General features: G+C 39.0%; 1 protein-coding gene across 5 annotated transcripts in view; it reads left to right on the top strand.

Annotated features, from left to right (window-relative positions):
* The window catches only part of ATF7IP (activating transcription factor 7 interacting protein), a 171,147-nt gene extending 158,920 nt beyond the window's left edge, over positions 1-12,227 (top strand). For all 5 annotated transcript variants that reach the window (XM_089523787.1, XM_089523785.1, XM_089523783.1 and 2 more), the window contains 2 exons: positions 1,691-1,803; positions 8,297-12,227. In XM_089523787.1, the coding sequence (XP_089379913.1) occupies positions 1,691-1,803; positions 8,297-8,713 (530 nt within the window). In that variant the 3' untranslated portion in view covers positions 8,714-12,227. The remainder of the gene's footprint in view (positions 1-1,690; positions 1,804-8,296) is intronic.
* The last annotated feature ends 3,740 nt before the right edge of the window (positions 12,228-15,967 follow it).

Raw genomic sequence — 15,967 nt, 5'->3', positions numbered from 1 at the left:
GCCACTAGTATACGCTAGAATACAGCCCCTGAAATTTTTTGTTAATTTAATTAAGCATTTAGGCCAAAAGAGGTTCTGTGTCCCTTACTTATAACATAGGTTCACAAGGACAGTGGTGGTATGTTTCATCCTATGTAGAAATGTATCATCCAATTTTGGTTTGATATAGAGTAGGCCCTCCACATTCATGGGGGTTAGGGGCTCATGATACCTGTGAATGTGGAAAAACCACAAACAGTTATAGGCTCCCACAAACCTTACCTTAGTCTGTTCCTGTCTCTAGGGACATGTTAGGCCTTGTAATCCCGAATGCAGTGAGAGAGGAGGAAAGCAGCTGCAGCAGAGTGACCAGTTCTTCAAGAGTGTGGGGGGAGCAGAGCAGGGATACTCTGTTTTAATTTATACATTTATGACTTACTAAGCTTACATATTCTAGTGTATGCATGTCACCTGTGATTTTCCACTGTAGGCAGCAGAACTAAAAACATAAATTTAAAAATTCCCATTTAATTATTGTGGCAAACCTGCAAATAATCAAATTTGCACAAGTTAAACCCACAAAAGTAAGTACAGTAGCAACAAACTGCTAAAAATAAAACCCATGTCTCCCCTAAGTTTTGTTATCACATGTTGAAGTTCTCCAGCTCAAGTTATTTATAAGAAGGAGATACGTGTGACTAGTGGTCATAGAATTTATAGAGATACCGATCCATCCTCTTATTGCACCTTTGAGACTATCTGGAAGAAAGAAGCTGGTCGCATGAGTTTTCATAGACTTGAGCCACCTTCCTCCGATGCTTGGAAGAAGTAGGCCCAAGTCTATGAAAGCTCATGTTACCAGCTTCTTTCAGTTAGTCTCAAAGCTGCTACAACATCTCTTTGCATACCAATTTTCCAGACTAACACAGCTATGTCTTTTAATAATGTCCTCATAGAACTGGAGATGAAAGTATGTGTCTTTACAGTGTGAAGTGTAAAACCAGTGTGCATTCAAATGTCATTCAGAATTAGATGCATTTTGCAATGTGAGTGAAAAGCTGATAGTATATAAATCTCAGCTCCTGGATTAGGACATAAGAACATGTTCTGTCATGTTCATGCAATTGCATGGTGTGTAGGAGTATTTAAAGAACTGTGCTTATCACTGTGGCCAACCTAATAAAAACTAGAGATGACAAATATAAATTGAATAGAAACCATGTCATCATAACCACATGTTAACATGAGAAGTGATCCTTCTCCATCTCTCTTGTAATAGAGCTGTTTATAGTATGAATATTCTAATCAATTCACTCAGTATGAAAGCCGAAAATGGTTAATTTGTCTTCTGATACAGTTGCATCATTATACACAGTAACAATAGGTATGCTATCCAGAAAGTTCCTAATTTTATTTCTGTATTAAACTATACGATGGAGACGGAATCATCGGATCTTAGTGACTTGTCCCCCCCTTTCAATTATAAGGGACATTATGGTAAACCTCTCTACAGGTGCACCATTGGATAGGGAAAAAATGAGAATAACAACACTTTTGAGAAACCAACAAGTAATTTGCTTCTTGAATCCAATTTGTTAATTGCTTCCCATAAAACAAAGTGCAGACATACAGACATATTCATACAATTAACCATTGTTTTTCCTCTTTTGTTTTTCTTTTTTCTTTTTGGCTATATATTTTGTGTTTGTAGGTATGGCCGTGCGAATGCCTCAGACAACTGCATATGTTGTGAACAATGGACTAACCTTGGGATCTGGAGGGCCCCAGCTCACAGTACATCATCGACCACCACAAGTGCATTCAGTAAGTAACATGGCTAAATTGTTGAACATTCAAAGAGGGATATTTCTTCCTGACCTCTCCCTTACATACTCTCCCTTGCAAAAAATGCCCTTTTTAAGAAATGGAGAACTGGCCAGTCTCCACTTACATGGACATAAGTTTTATTCATATACTTTCTTGAAGAGTTGGAGGTGACTAACCATTATTTAAAAACAAACAAACTGAAAGACTAATAAAAACATAGAATAGAGCTGAACAGAAATGGGTATATAATAGTAATATGCCAGAGCATGGCCAAGGAAAATAGTATCTCCAGTATGATATATACAGAGGGGGAAAAAGAGCAGTAGGATTAAAGTAGCTGAACAGCAGCATTAAAACAATGCAGGGTCCAAAATCCTTGCTTTAAAAAAAGAGAAAAGCCTTGTCATACTGTGACAAGGACAAGAGAAGGTTCTAGTTAACTTTCCAAAACTGAGGTAAAACTACTGCATGGCCATCTCCATGGAGCTTACAAAACATGAATGAGACATTGGTAGGGCTCTCAAGAATGTCTCCACTAATCACCTTAGTAAATGGACAGGAGGCATTCCTTCCAATATGTTGTTCTAAACCATAAATATTTAAAATGGAAGCATGTAGAAAGCTTTTGTGCACATTCTCTCTCTGCCCTTAAAATCAATCTTGTTTGTCTAAGTTTAATCCCAATTCAGTGGGATTGCATTTTCCTGTGAAGCAAGAGGTTATACTGAAGGTAGCACTGCTGGTGGTGAGGGTCTCCTATGTGAGCCAGACTTTTGGTGAGGAGTCAGACTGAATGTGTCAAACAGCCATTGGGAGGCAGCAGTAGTGGAGGTTGATAAGATCTCTCAGAGAACATGGCAGTGTCACTTTAGCTAACTGATTTTTTCAATTTAAGATAGTCTTTTATATTTAGCAATGGAAAAGGAAAATTATTGAAGCTGGCAATAAGGAAGTAATGGATGAAGTATGAATGGTTTTAGTTGTTGTCAATATATTTTGTAAATGTGATTTAAAACAATTTCAATAAAAGGTATTTAAAAACAATTTGAAGATGAACCCACAATTTTAAAAAATAATGTGGAAAAGACTCTTAAAGCACTTGGGAGACATAAATCACCAGGAGACACGACATACCAATAGATCAGTTTCAAGCTGTAGAGACAGAATCAATTGAAATTATAACAATAATAAGACAAAAAACATGGGAAACTAAAGAATGGCCTCCAGACTGGAAATGCGGAGGTCTTTCATAGGTTCGCCAAAAGTTGGAAGTCAGCTTCCTAGCAAAGAAAAATAAAAGCAACAAAGTGTGTTCACCAACATCTCAGAGAGCATTTGGAACAGGACACACAGGGGATCTGAAATAAGCAACTTGGACATTAGGGCATAAGTGCTATATTGTGAAGACTGTTGCTTTTGCTATTTATCCAGAATTTGAGTTTATCACTCTAACGAATGTTCAGATTATAGTATTCATATTATATCAAGGACTTCAGTCCTAATATTTGCCCAAAACACATGGGCAAAATGACACGGCTTCAGGCCGCCGTAGGAGCATGGTGTTTAGACATCACACACTCCAAATGCGGCCTGAAGCTACGCTGAAGCCACACTAATGGGGAAAAAATAATAATAAATAATTTATTTGTATCCCGCCCAATCAATGAGGAATCCGGGCAGCTGACAACAGTTGGAAGTACCTGTACAATAAAAATACAATAAAAAACAAACTAATCCCTTCCCAGCCCCCCAGAAATATAAAGCAGACAATTACAATAAGCATTTGGGTGGTGGGGGAAAGCACAAGCCAAGAAGGAGCAGATAGAATCAGTTCCTTTCAGCAATTAGGTTCAGGACCGCGGCAGCAGCCCAGATTAGGGCCGGGCACATGCAGTTGCCGCCATCTCAGCATGAATGGCGCCAGCACAGCCTCACTGCACTTCTTTGGGCCCCTCTGTTTCTGGCCATTGTCAGCTTGCTTTATTCTCTGAAGTAGCTCATAGAATGTCAGGGATGATGGGAGTTGTTGCTCTACACCTCACCATCAGGATTCTGCTGGTTCTTGTATCTTCTCTCAAGACACCAACACAACTCAGTAGTCTTAGATAAAAGATCTACTTTATTCTACTATATACAGTTACTATCTCTATATGCCCAACAATCCACAATATCTCTACACTCTACCAATACTCCACAACTACCCACAAGTTACATTAGCAAAACTGGCAATTATTATAGCAAATGTTTGTTACCACCCACTAGACAATTACCACCCAGTGGGTGTGTACATTCACAATGATTGGTTGACTTTTGTTCATCCCATACTCAAGTCCAACCCATGAACATCATCTGATCACCTTGTACATGTAACAAGTCTCAGGTGTTACCAATGTACATTCCTTAATTTTGTCCTTGGCTCCCAAGACTTCTAAATTATATCATCCTTTACACCTGTGTGATTTCTTAATTGTTCATGCTTAGTCATTCTGACTCTCACATACATATTTTATTTCTATAACTGCATGTCCCATGTTGCATTTCCTTGACATATATAATCACTATAAATGTCTTGGTCTACTTCATTTTTGATAGAAGTAAATGTTGCTTCTCAAAAAGTTCATGCCCCAGTGCATTAGCTACATTTAACATAGATCATGTGTACAAATACTGTCCATAAATAGGTCACTGCATAGATATGGTAAACAGTGGCTGCTGTGAAGTGGTGCATCAGCTCGAGGTTTTATTTTGAGATTTAAAGAATGAAGTAAAAGTCCAGAATGGAGGGAAAAGAAACAAGAAAATGTCAAGACTATTTTAGTAGAAATTAAGAGAAAAAGAAGAAGAAATACTCCAATGGATCCCCAAATTTTTGAACAATTGAAAACTTTACAAAACCAGCTTTCAGTTATTACAATAAACTAATTGAAAAATAAATTATGATCTGTGAAGCAATGGAATTTTCAATTTGGTAATAAGCCCAGTAGATGGTCAATATGTAAGCTTCATAAAGGGAGAAATAAGAAAGTAATTTTAAAATTAAGAGAAGATAAAAACTTGTTGCAGCCAATAAAACCTAGGCTCACTACAGTCTCTCAAAGGACCTTTTCTTCTGTTGCCCCTAAACTATGGAATGACCTGCCAGAGGAGATCCAGAATATTACCAACCTTGACTGCTTCCAAAAGGCAGTCAAGACAGATCTCTTCTGGCAGGCCTTCGCAGATTAACTTGACTGCTCCATCAACTGCCCATCTGCTTGATTTTGTCTATTGGTATTTGTTTTGAATTGTCATTTTAAACTTGAGAGTGGATAGGTCTTAGGGTTAAAGTACTTTTATGATATTAATTATAATTTTGTATTTTAATGTATTTTAATGCTGTTTGTTGTAAGTTGCCTCAATCCAATTGGAGAGCGGGATATTATTATAGATGGCCCTCCCCTTATGTGGGGGATCTATTCCAGACCCCGCCACATAAGGAAAAAAGCACATAAACTTAAGCCCCAGTGCTTTTTCCAGGATGTGGGAGAAGTCTTTCCGGCGCAGTTTCTAGTGAATGCTAGAAGCCTCATATGATGCGGGCGCGCGCTGTATTATTATTTGCCCAATTTTATTTCGAATGAGACATGGGAGGAAACCAAAACTGAATTTTAAGGGAAAGGAATATTTTTGAGTACCATATTTAAGTTTGTACTTTGTTGTCGTCTGTTTAGGATGAATAAAAGATTTTAATAGTTTGAAAAATAAAGAGTTTCTGGATTTAAAAGGCCACAATTTAAGGTGTGGTTGGCATGGTTAACTTTGGTGTAACAAGTTTACAGATTGTGCATTATTTAATAATCCTGCCATCAGAAGGGTACTCTTAAGAGTCTTGGAAAAATACAAACTGTATAAAAATCTCTTTATGGTTATCACCACAAGAAGTAATTTGTCAAAAGATGGTTGACATACAAGATTTATTAAAAAAGCAAAGTGGGAGGATTTATTATTAAAGATAGAAAATAATTGGAACAGGACAGTTTTAGGCTAAAATATTTTACTTACTTACAAATCTTGGAAAGATACAAACTAAATAAAAAGAATGGAGATTTTGAAGTAATCGCATTAGAATTTTTTTTGGGGGGGGGGATGTGATAATAATGATCACTTACTCCCCAAAATCTATAACTTCTTAATGAACTTTTAAGTTGAAGGAGGAACTAATAAAATAGTATGTGATCAAATGGTTCAGATGTATAGGGAATAATATTAACTTGGCCCAGTGAGAGAGAGTATGAAAACACTTAAATATATTCTTCATTATGATCTGAAAGAATTTTTTTGAATGATGTATCGGTGGTATCTCTTCCCAGTGAAACTGGTGGGCATATACAAAGACATGAATAACAATTATTGGAAATGTAAAAAAAGGAGTTGGTTCATTTAGTCCATCCCAGAAGAACCTAAAAGAAACACTGACCCCCTCTGCTTTCTCTAAGCATTATTAACATAGTTGCTTTGCCTTTTCATCCTTTTTGATATGTGTGAATTTTCTTAGAACCCTACACATCGCACAGCCACCATGCACCATAGTTCCCTCCTTATTCTTCCAGCCCTTAGGGTAAGCACAAACAGTTATGCCTCCCAGAATTTTCTAAGTTCTTTGGCATCCTTTGCTTTGAAAGTTGAATTAGAATTAAAACCAGAACTTTTTTTACTTGGGATTTTTTTAAAATTATATTTTTATTCTTATTTTTTACTTGGGATTTTTGATGAAAGTTCGATATTAGAAAAAGAGCATGGGAAGTTTGTGTCATATGGTTACAGCACCACAAATAGTTTATACTAAATATTAGAAAAGACTCAGTAGTCCTTCAAATGAAGATTGGTTTTAAAAAGTATTGAAAGTAGTGGAAATCAATAAATTAACATATTTATTAAGGGTTATTTTTTAAAAATTTAACTTATAGGTGGAATAACTGAAAAGAACAGACAGGGATGTAATATGCATAGTGTTTGAGGAATAAGAATTAAGATAGTTATCTACAAGGATTGAGTAGTTGAATAATTATTTTGTTTCTGAATGGAAACCAGTATATTGGTATTTAGGTGGTATTTATAGTGATCTTAGAATTTAGAAATCATTTGGTGAAAAGGATCTGTTTAAGCTAGAGGGATTACCATATTTTCCAGCGTATAAGGCAACCCTTTAAGTCTGCCTTATGCGCTGGATTTTTACCCCAGAGACAGGCGAATGGCATAGCCACCTCCCTGTCTCTAGGGTCCTTGCTGGGTCCTCTCCCAGCCAGCAGGCACTTGCGCCGGCTGGAGGGGGCCTCTCTGGAGACCTGGGAGAGGATCCGCGGCGGCTGGGCTCTCACCGCCATTTTTTTCCAAAAGGTGGCGGGGAAGCGGCTCCAGAGCCGGCCAGGCCGAGGAAAAGAGCCGGCCCCTTACTCCTCACCACCGCCACTGCCGGGGAACCTCTGATCCTCCAACGGCTTCAGAAGTCCGCCGCAGAAGCCACTGGAGGAGTGGAGGATCCCAGGCGGTGGCGGCAGCGGCGGCTTCTGCGGCGGACTTCTGAAGCCGCTGGAGGATCAGAGGATCCCCGCCGGCGGCGCAGAGGAGTAAGGAGCCAGCTCTTTTCCTCGGCCTGGCCGGTTCTGGAGCAGTTTCCCCGCCGCCTTTTGGAAAAAAAATGGGGAGAGCCTAGCCGCCGCAGATCCTGTCTCAGGCCTCCAGAGAGGCCCCCTCCAGCCGGCGTGAGACCCCCCATTAGGAGGCCAGGGATGCTGCCGATGGGCGACTTGGGGGTCGCCTTATACCCCCCCCCCAATCGCCTTATATGCCAGAAAATATGGTAATAATTATATAGAGAGTGATATACTTTTATTAGATATAAGTTTTATGTCTTTTTTTAATGTGTTTAATCTTCTATTTAGTATAGGTTTTTATTGTGAGTGGTTTTGTTTCTGTTTTGTTCTGTTTCGCTTGTCATTGTTTCTTTACTTTTTTTAATTAAAATATTTTAAAAAATAAAAATAAAAGAAAATTAAACAAACGATCCAAAGTGCTGAACATATTGTTGGGGTGAGATGGGGTGTCAGCAGTCTCCTTATGGCAGCCCCATGGTTTTCATAGTGTATACTTAAGCAAGGAATACTCTGAAATGTTTTTGCTTGTTCCTTCCTCTGAAATACAGCTCCTTTAAAATTCAAACTAAAACTTTAGGTCTTCCCCTCCAACTGCCAAATTCTGTGACCTCAGAGGGATAGAAGAATAGGCAATAAAAGTACACAGATATATTATGCAATCCAAAAAGGCATTCTGGAATTCCCTGTGTAAACAAAGGGCGAACTGTATGTTTGTAATGTATGTTTTATCAATGTAAGATCATACTTTTGTGTTCCAGTATGCATGTCATAGAGTATTATATAGTATACCTTTTGAAGCTAGGATGTTGTGGCAATCTTTTCTGCTACCCTCATTGCTTCTCTTGTCTGTTCCTCAGGAGCCACTACAACCTGTGCACCCAGCACCATTGCCAGAAGCCCCACAGCCATCCCGCTTGCCACCTGAAGCTGCCAATACCTCCCTGCCTCAGAAGCCACATCTGAAGTTGGCACGTGTGCAAAGTCAAAACGGCATTGTACTCTCCTGGAGTGTTTTGGAAGTGGACCGAAGCTGTGCCACTGTGGACAGCTATCATCTGTATGCATACCATGAGGACCCCAGTGCCACTGTGCCTTCTCAGTGGAAAAAGATTGGGGAAGTAAAGGCCCTTCCCCTACCAATGGCATGCACACTTACCCAGTTTGTGTCTGGCAGCAAATACTATTTTGCAGTGCGTGCTAAGGACATCTTTGGCCGCTTTGGACCCTTCTGTGACCCCCAGTCAACAGATGTCATTGCGTCCCAAAGCAGTTAAACTTGAGACTTTGAAGGCTTCCATTATTGCCCCTCACCTGTGGCTTACTCTGGTTTTGGGTTTATTCTCATGCATGAAAGTTGCTGTAAAATACCCTCTGCAGGATTATTTTGGACAGCTATGTCATACACTACAGGACATATAACCAAAACCAAAATAAATTCGAGCCAGCAGTTGGAGAGCCTGTATTTCTGGTGAAGTCTTGAAGTACAAAATCCTCTCTCCTTCTCCCGCAAGCTGCTCTACGTGAAAAGTAGTAAGACACTAAGTTGGGAGTTTTTACTTCATACTGATGTGTCCCAGTGAGTTGATCAAGAATATCAAGTTCTGATACAAGGGCAGGAGTGGGTGCTCAATGATCAGGTTAGAAGGGAAGCCAGGATTCAGGGTCTTGCTTTCTTTTGTTCTGGACAGTAACCAGTCTTACTTTGCAGGTCATCGTCTACTCTCTAGAGGGCAAAAGGACCTTGTGCGTGGCCAGTTCTTGAAGAATGTATGTGCATCCACTTATTTGAGTGGAATTAGAGAAGAGTGAGTAGTATCTTGGCTAGCTCACAATGTGCTCACCACCAGAGGTAGGGGCATTTTGAAGCTAGACCAAAAATAGGTTTGTAGAAAACTTCATTTGCATTTCCGGTAGCTTCCCACCTTCCTCTTTGTCCTTCTCTTTTTTAAACAAAAGTTTAATTTGTGCCTTAAACAATAATTTCAAAAATAAATGCAGTCACACTTTGTGCAGTCCTCCTGCTTCTGCCCTCTTTCCTTCTTCTGCTTTTCATCTAGCCCCAGAATGTTCTAACCTCTCCATGCAGAGTTTGAAGAAGTATAGCACCCAGCTCTCGGGTTAATTCCCAGTTCATTCCAGTCAATATTTAATTGTTATGAATTATCTATGAAGTTGGGTTACCTTTAACAGCATTTGGTTGCATCATGTTCTTCTTGGAAGATGTACTATAGACTGGTGGCATCAGAGACCCCTTTCTCATTTAAACACAAATACTTGGGCTGCTCTGTAAGGCCTATTTGATGAAATCCCTTGATGAAAGTATTCAAATAAACCTTCTGGTCCAATATTTGCTCCTTTCAGTGGCTGAGTCAAGGCAATGGAATAGTGCCTCCACCTAGTTTCTTCCATCACACAAAGAGTTAAGTGTCACAACCTAATGCCCAAACCACACCTGAACTGGACTTGAAGAAAACTGCACCCTACTGTCTTCCAGAGGAAAGCAGGGCACATATGTTGTCTTCCTGGCCTATCAGCTTGGGGGGCAGGGTAGCTCTTCCCACTTCATTGTCTTTTGAAGCTGATAAGAATTGAAACTGAAATGAAAGGTTCAAAATGGGAGCATGCTGGTCCTTATCGATATTGTGTGTTTGGGGAAGATAGGTCTTAATTCTGATTGAGTAAAATTCCTTGCATTTTGATAGATGGTACATCTTGTGTTCTTGTCTGCATTGTATTCCTTCTGAGTGACATTAAATGTTACTTCCTAAAAAGTTATAGCTTGTTCCCCTAATGGCTTTAGTCAAGGGATATATTTGAACAGGCTGAATATTGTGCTTGTTATCTGAGTGGAATTCTTCAGTCTCAAGCAACAGACAGGAAATATTGCAATGGTTTGTCTCTATGAATAAAGATACTTGTTTTCTTGCAGTACAGTATAAAAGCAATCAATGAGCTGTGTACCATGGCTACCTATTGAGATTATTTTTTTCTCACTTTGAGAGGAACATTAGTGCTGACACTAATCATCATAATACTAAAAGACCTGCCATTGGAAGAGAACAAAAATATATGGAGGTAGTACTTTATTAATTAATTAGATATCTTCAGACTTCTGAACTGAATAGGAGGACACACTTTCTGAGCAGAATGAATGGGAGCACATTTTTGGGACCTTACAGCCTTGTACTTGGTGCCATATTTCTTTCTTTTTGTCTCAAAGCAGAGAACTGGGTTAACCAGGTTGACTATCTGCTTGATAAAGGATATTTGAAAATAGTATTTCCTTTCTGTCAAAGTATTATGAAGTAAACTGGATTTCACAATACAGAACTGGATAGAGATTGGATTTTTACTAGTCTGTGCTCATTAAGAAATGGTACATCCCACTCAGCACTTTGAATATATTACTGATTAGGCAGAACTTCTTAACAATTACTTTGTAAAGATTTTGAGGAGTTCAAGGCGATTTCAGTGTCCACATTGTACTGTACCAGTATTTATTTCCCCCCCACCTCACTGCTTATTGAAGTATATGGCTGGCCCATGCTTGAAAAAATTGTTTTCTAATACTATCATGTGCAAGACAGTATGTTCTTTTCATCTGTATTACATCAATATTCTGTTGTCTTTAATATGTGAAAATCCATTTCCAGATAATAAGTTCCATTGCAGAGGAAAAGTATTTTCTATTCAAAAAGGAGAATGTGACAGGACAATTCCCATTCTGTTAATTTGCTTGTTATGTTCTGTTTTGATTTTTGGATTACAGCTAGGAAATCCTGTATTGGGAACTCTTAAGAACTCCAAACTTTAAGGAGGTGTGTCATGTGTCTCAAGGACTGTTGAAACATCAAGACTGAATATTCAGCATTCTTAAAGCTATGATTTGCAAAGGTTTAAAAAAGATGGTAACTGCTGAATTTGAGAGCATAAGGAAAGATAGTAAGATACAACATTTGTTGTACTGAAATAATTTACACTGGCTCATGCTTTCATACATGCCTTTTTTGCCTAAGGGAATCCATGGTACATGAGAGCTAGTGTGTCAGTAGCATTAAATCTGGTTTCCAGAATGGCCCTCTTACAATATTGGGATTGCAACGGCAATGCAAAATGAAGTTGGGATAATGCCCCTTAGAACTGTATTATGAGTCGATGACAAAAATATCCAGATTTTAATAATGACAGTTTGATATATTGAAGATACTTCTTCCTCCCTGCCCCTTCACTTGAAGTGTATGAAAACTGGGTACCAAAGTTTTGGCAACAAAGGAGGTTCTACTAATGCCACAGACAAGTTATTCCATCCTTCCTGTAATTAATTTTATGTTAAGAACTGTAAAATGTACAAGTAGGCAAAGATAAATTAAAATGTGTTTGATCAATATTTTAAAGCACACTGATAGGTTTCTTATCTAATTGTGCTGGATTTTTCCTCTTTGAAAATATATTTTAAATGCTGTCTGCACTGGAAGTTTTATTTGTAAATAGAGTGATCAGACAGCCAAACCTTGGGCTACTTGCTGAACTTCAGTTAGCTTATCAGCCATTGGAAAACTACAAAACCTTTTCTTACGAACTTGCACTCTGATTTTTTCCCCTTCTGCAGACGAACGTGTAAATAAAGATAAAGTGGGACGTACCAAAAAGTCCAGTTTCAGCAGGGCAATGGCAAGTTCTAACTTTTGTATGCATTGTAGATTAGTGTCTGTATACGTGTTAACTGTAGTGGGTTTTTGTCTGATAAGCCTGAGATTTATACTTTGAAATAAACTACTGGGTTTTTAACCTTTGGAGTTTCATGTGGTTGGTTCTGATCATCAAGAAAGCCTGTTTTTTGTTTTTATTTTCTAAATACTTTCATGATTCTTATGACAAATTCATGCTTAATATAAACTGGGGACACACACACACCTTCAATTTTGCATGCAAGGGTACACATACTGATTGCTTTGGAGAAACTGTGTGCTAAATAGAATTGGCTGGATCAAGCTTCAGGCTTGTGCACTATGGTTGCCTGAAGTCGATTTCTTTGTTTCTTTGCTCCATAGGAGCTTGTCCAACCTTCCCCAAAGACTACACAGAAAGTTGTGAACACTTTGGTAATCAACTGGGCTGCTGTGAGGGGTTTGATGTGATGTTACATACTTCATAAATTAACGTAATTTGAAGTAAGACCAGTGGTATGTATGAGAATTGACTTGTGACAGGAGTGGAAGTATTACCAGAATGCATATAGATGGAGATGGGCTGAGAGAGTTAGAGGAGGCGGAATGGTGTGATGTGAGGAACTTTGTCATGTATCTGTTGACAAGGGGAAAGCCAACTACCAGCGCAATCTGGAGACAAGGCTACCCAGTTACAGCCAAAACAATATCGTAGCCGAGTTCAAAAACAAAACCACCCAGCTATTGGTATTAGGAATGCACTGCCCTCTTTTCACACTTAGATGAATCATGCTCTAGAACCTGGTGATCCTCTAACAGAGAGTAGAGCTTCCTGTATTCAAGGAAGCAAGTCTAATCAACCTTGAAACTAAACTCAGTAATCTTTTTGTCTTCAACCGCTCCTTCTGCCATGTTTCTGGTGTCCCAGTGGACTTCATTGTGGCCCCAGAATGGCACTGATGAGACAAGACCTGGCATCAGTCTGCCTCTCCTTTTCCCTGGACAAATGATCCTGCCTGAGTGAGCAATGCCTTCATTCCACCCTCAGTTATCAGCACAGCAGAGCAATTTTTTCATGTGTGATCCCTACATGACTCAGTTCTGAGAGTGCTCCAGCTCAGTCTCCCAGTGGAATTAAGCAAGCTCTGCTCTTTGGTGAGTAATGGATGGGTACAGAAAATTCAGCCTCTGTCACTAGTGTAATGGGCGCCAGCCAAGGAATTTCAGTGGATGATTACCACACTTTGAAAATTTGTATATTCTTATCCATCCCATTCCAACAGTGGCAGCATTGTGACTTCTATATGTATAACATTTTACAATTTACAAGAAAAGTACTCTCTCCCTTGAGGAGCTTACAGTAGAAACATCATAAAGTTGGCTTCCCCACTTTATGTGTGGTTTTGTACAGTTGGCCCTCCATATCCACAGATGCTTTATCCATGGAGTCAACCATCCATGGCTTGAAAATATTCATAAAAATTTTAAATTCCAAAAAGTAAACTCTGACTTTGTCATTTTATAAAAGGGACACCATTTTACTGTGCCCCCGTATTTAATGGGATGTGAGCATCCACATATTTGGTTAACCATGGTGGGCCCTGGAACTAAACCCCAGCAGATAGCAAGAGCCCACTGTATTCTGGTTTTCAAATCATGCTTTGAAAAACTGGGATTGCTTAAGGAAAGCTTCCATAAGCTTCTCTGAAAAGCAACTTCTCTATCCTGTGTTGCCGTTTACAAATTCTGACTATCGAAGAATGTTTGATGTATTTTACAGTAACTTTCTAAACTCAGTGCAGAGACAAGGAGGTATGTAGTACTGTATCTCTGTTTTCAGGGTTTCTAAAAATCTTACACAGGGTCACAACAGTATTAGCCACCAACAGAATCCTAAATTTAAATGTTTGCTATTTAAACATAATGGAAAGTTGTAATTTAGCATTATACCTGTGAATCAAATCTATCAATGAAATCTCATTAGAAATGTGGCCATGTCGAGATAACTAGCTTTATCAGTCTATCACAACAGAAAGAATGTGGCACCTTAAAAGACTTGAGGCTTAAATCCAAATGTGAGTTGCAACAAAAGTAGATCCATTAAATCAATGGGAACTTGGTAAATCTACACATCCATTGATTGAATTGTGCTATGAAGTGCTATAAGACTGTTATTCTTACCTTTTTTTGGAAGAACAGTTACTATTCACAAGTTTAAAATGCAAATGAATATATTTTCAACAACATGATGAGAACATTAGCACAGACAAATTGTATTTGAGCTTCTCTGTTGGATTTGAATTCTGTGGCTAATATACATGGTGTGGAAGAAAAAATTTGGTGGCTTGTCTGTTAGCCTACTGCAAGTGCGCAAGTGAGGTACTGCTGCCTCTTGGTGGCTTTTGCCTAGATTGCAAGAATCAAGGAGAGTCGGGTGAAAAAGTGTGCTCACAGCTTTCTCTGATGATTGCTGTTCTATTTGTTCAGCTTCCAATCTGCAGGGGTTTTGAAGATCTAGAACTTCACAGAAGGAAAGAGTGCTAATAGCCGTGTTTGAAAGGCATGCAAAGATATGCTCTTCTTTGCTTTAATTCAAATAAAATCAATCACAGAGAACTGCAGGTGCTCAGTCACAATGTGTATGCATAATTTAACCAGCAGCTGCTGCCAAATGTCAAAAAGATCATTCCTGTTTTGTGTTGAGAGGGGATGATTACTATAGTCAAGAAGACAAAGAGAAATCAGAGAGGCAAGAGGCAGGTATATCCAGCTGGGTACCCGAAGGAGCTTTCTAATTGCACCTGAAAATATATTTAACTGCTTCTGTGGAAGTGTTACTCTGGCACAGAACCAATGGCAGCCTTTCAGAGATGGCATTCAAGCAGAGATACTCAGCACAGCTGATATTGCAAAATAAATGTGTAGGGGGGGAAATTATGTGGATTCAGGCCTCTCCCCTAGCTGACCCTAATCATATACTTTCTTTTTGTGGTGATAGTCTTTACAGAAGTAACTTGTAAAGTTACTCTTGACAAATGATCAAATTCTAGCATGCTGAAGGCTGACCTGCAGGCAGCAGCCCTTTTCTCTCCCGTTGTGCATGAAGGGCATAGTTCTGCTTACATGACAAGTTTTTTCTTCCAACTTGTTTTCTTTCTCTTTCTGCTACACTGCTGCAATGAAGATACAGAAAATAGGTTCAATTTGTATTGCATTGTGGACATGAGGAGAGGAAAGGGGAAGGTGAGATTTGAAAGGGGTGTTATTCCTGAAGGTAATAATTTATTTATTTATCACAATCATTTGGGCTCACTGCTCTTGTGTTCCTGCATTTGATGGCTACAAAGAGCATCCATATGTCTCCTTCTGTAAATCATACATAGTGGCTGCCCCCACTCCCAGGACCTCAACATTTCCATGTGAATGTGCCTTAAATCTGTTGTCCAGGTTCAATATCAGTGCTTCCCCCTTATTAGCACCATTTTTAATGCAAAACATTTGAACTAAAGACACACTAAGACAAGAATTCTGTTGATTTTTTTAAAAAAAATGTATAAAGTGTGGAAAGGTAAAGCTGTGCTCAACGGTCAAGGAAACATGTGCTGTAATGTATGTGTATTTATCCTGCTGAGTGCAGCTTCCAAGTGTACCAGTTCAATCCTGTACATGCAGAATCATCTTGGTTACTATGATCACAGTCCTGGCTTTCGGAATGAACCACCATGGCTCTACCTATGTTCTGCTCAGAAGTTAAACCAGATTTAATTGTAGTCCTCCAGATGTTTTTGGAGGGAACCACAAGAGTTATGTCCCAACAACTCTAGCCAGCATGACCATTACTGAGGGATTATAGGCTCTATG

Source organism: Sceloporus occidentalis, unplaced genomic scaffold (genome assembly GCF_023333645.1).
Source record: "Sceloporus occidentalis isolate IW3139 unplaced genomic scaffold, rSceOcc1.0.p SCAF_5, whole genome shotgun sequence".
NCBI classification, from domain to species: domain Eukaryota; kingdom Metazoa; phylum Chordata; class Lepidosauria; order Squamata; family Phrynosomatidae; genus Sceloporus; species Sceloporus occidentalis.
The sequence above is the reverse complement of the archived record's forward strand: the minus strand, read 5'-3'. Positions and strand labels throughout refer to the sequence as shown.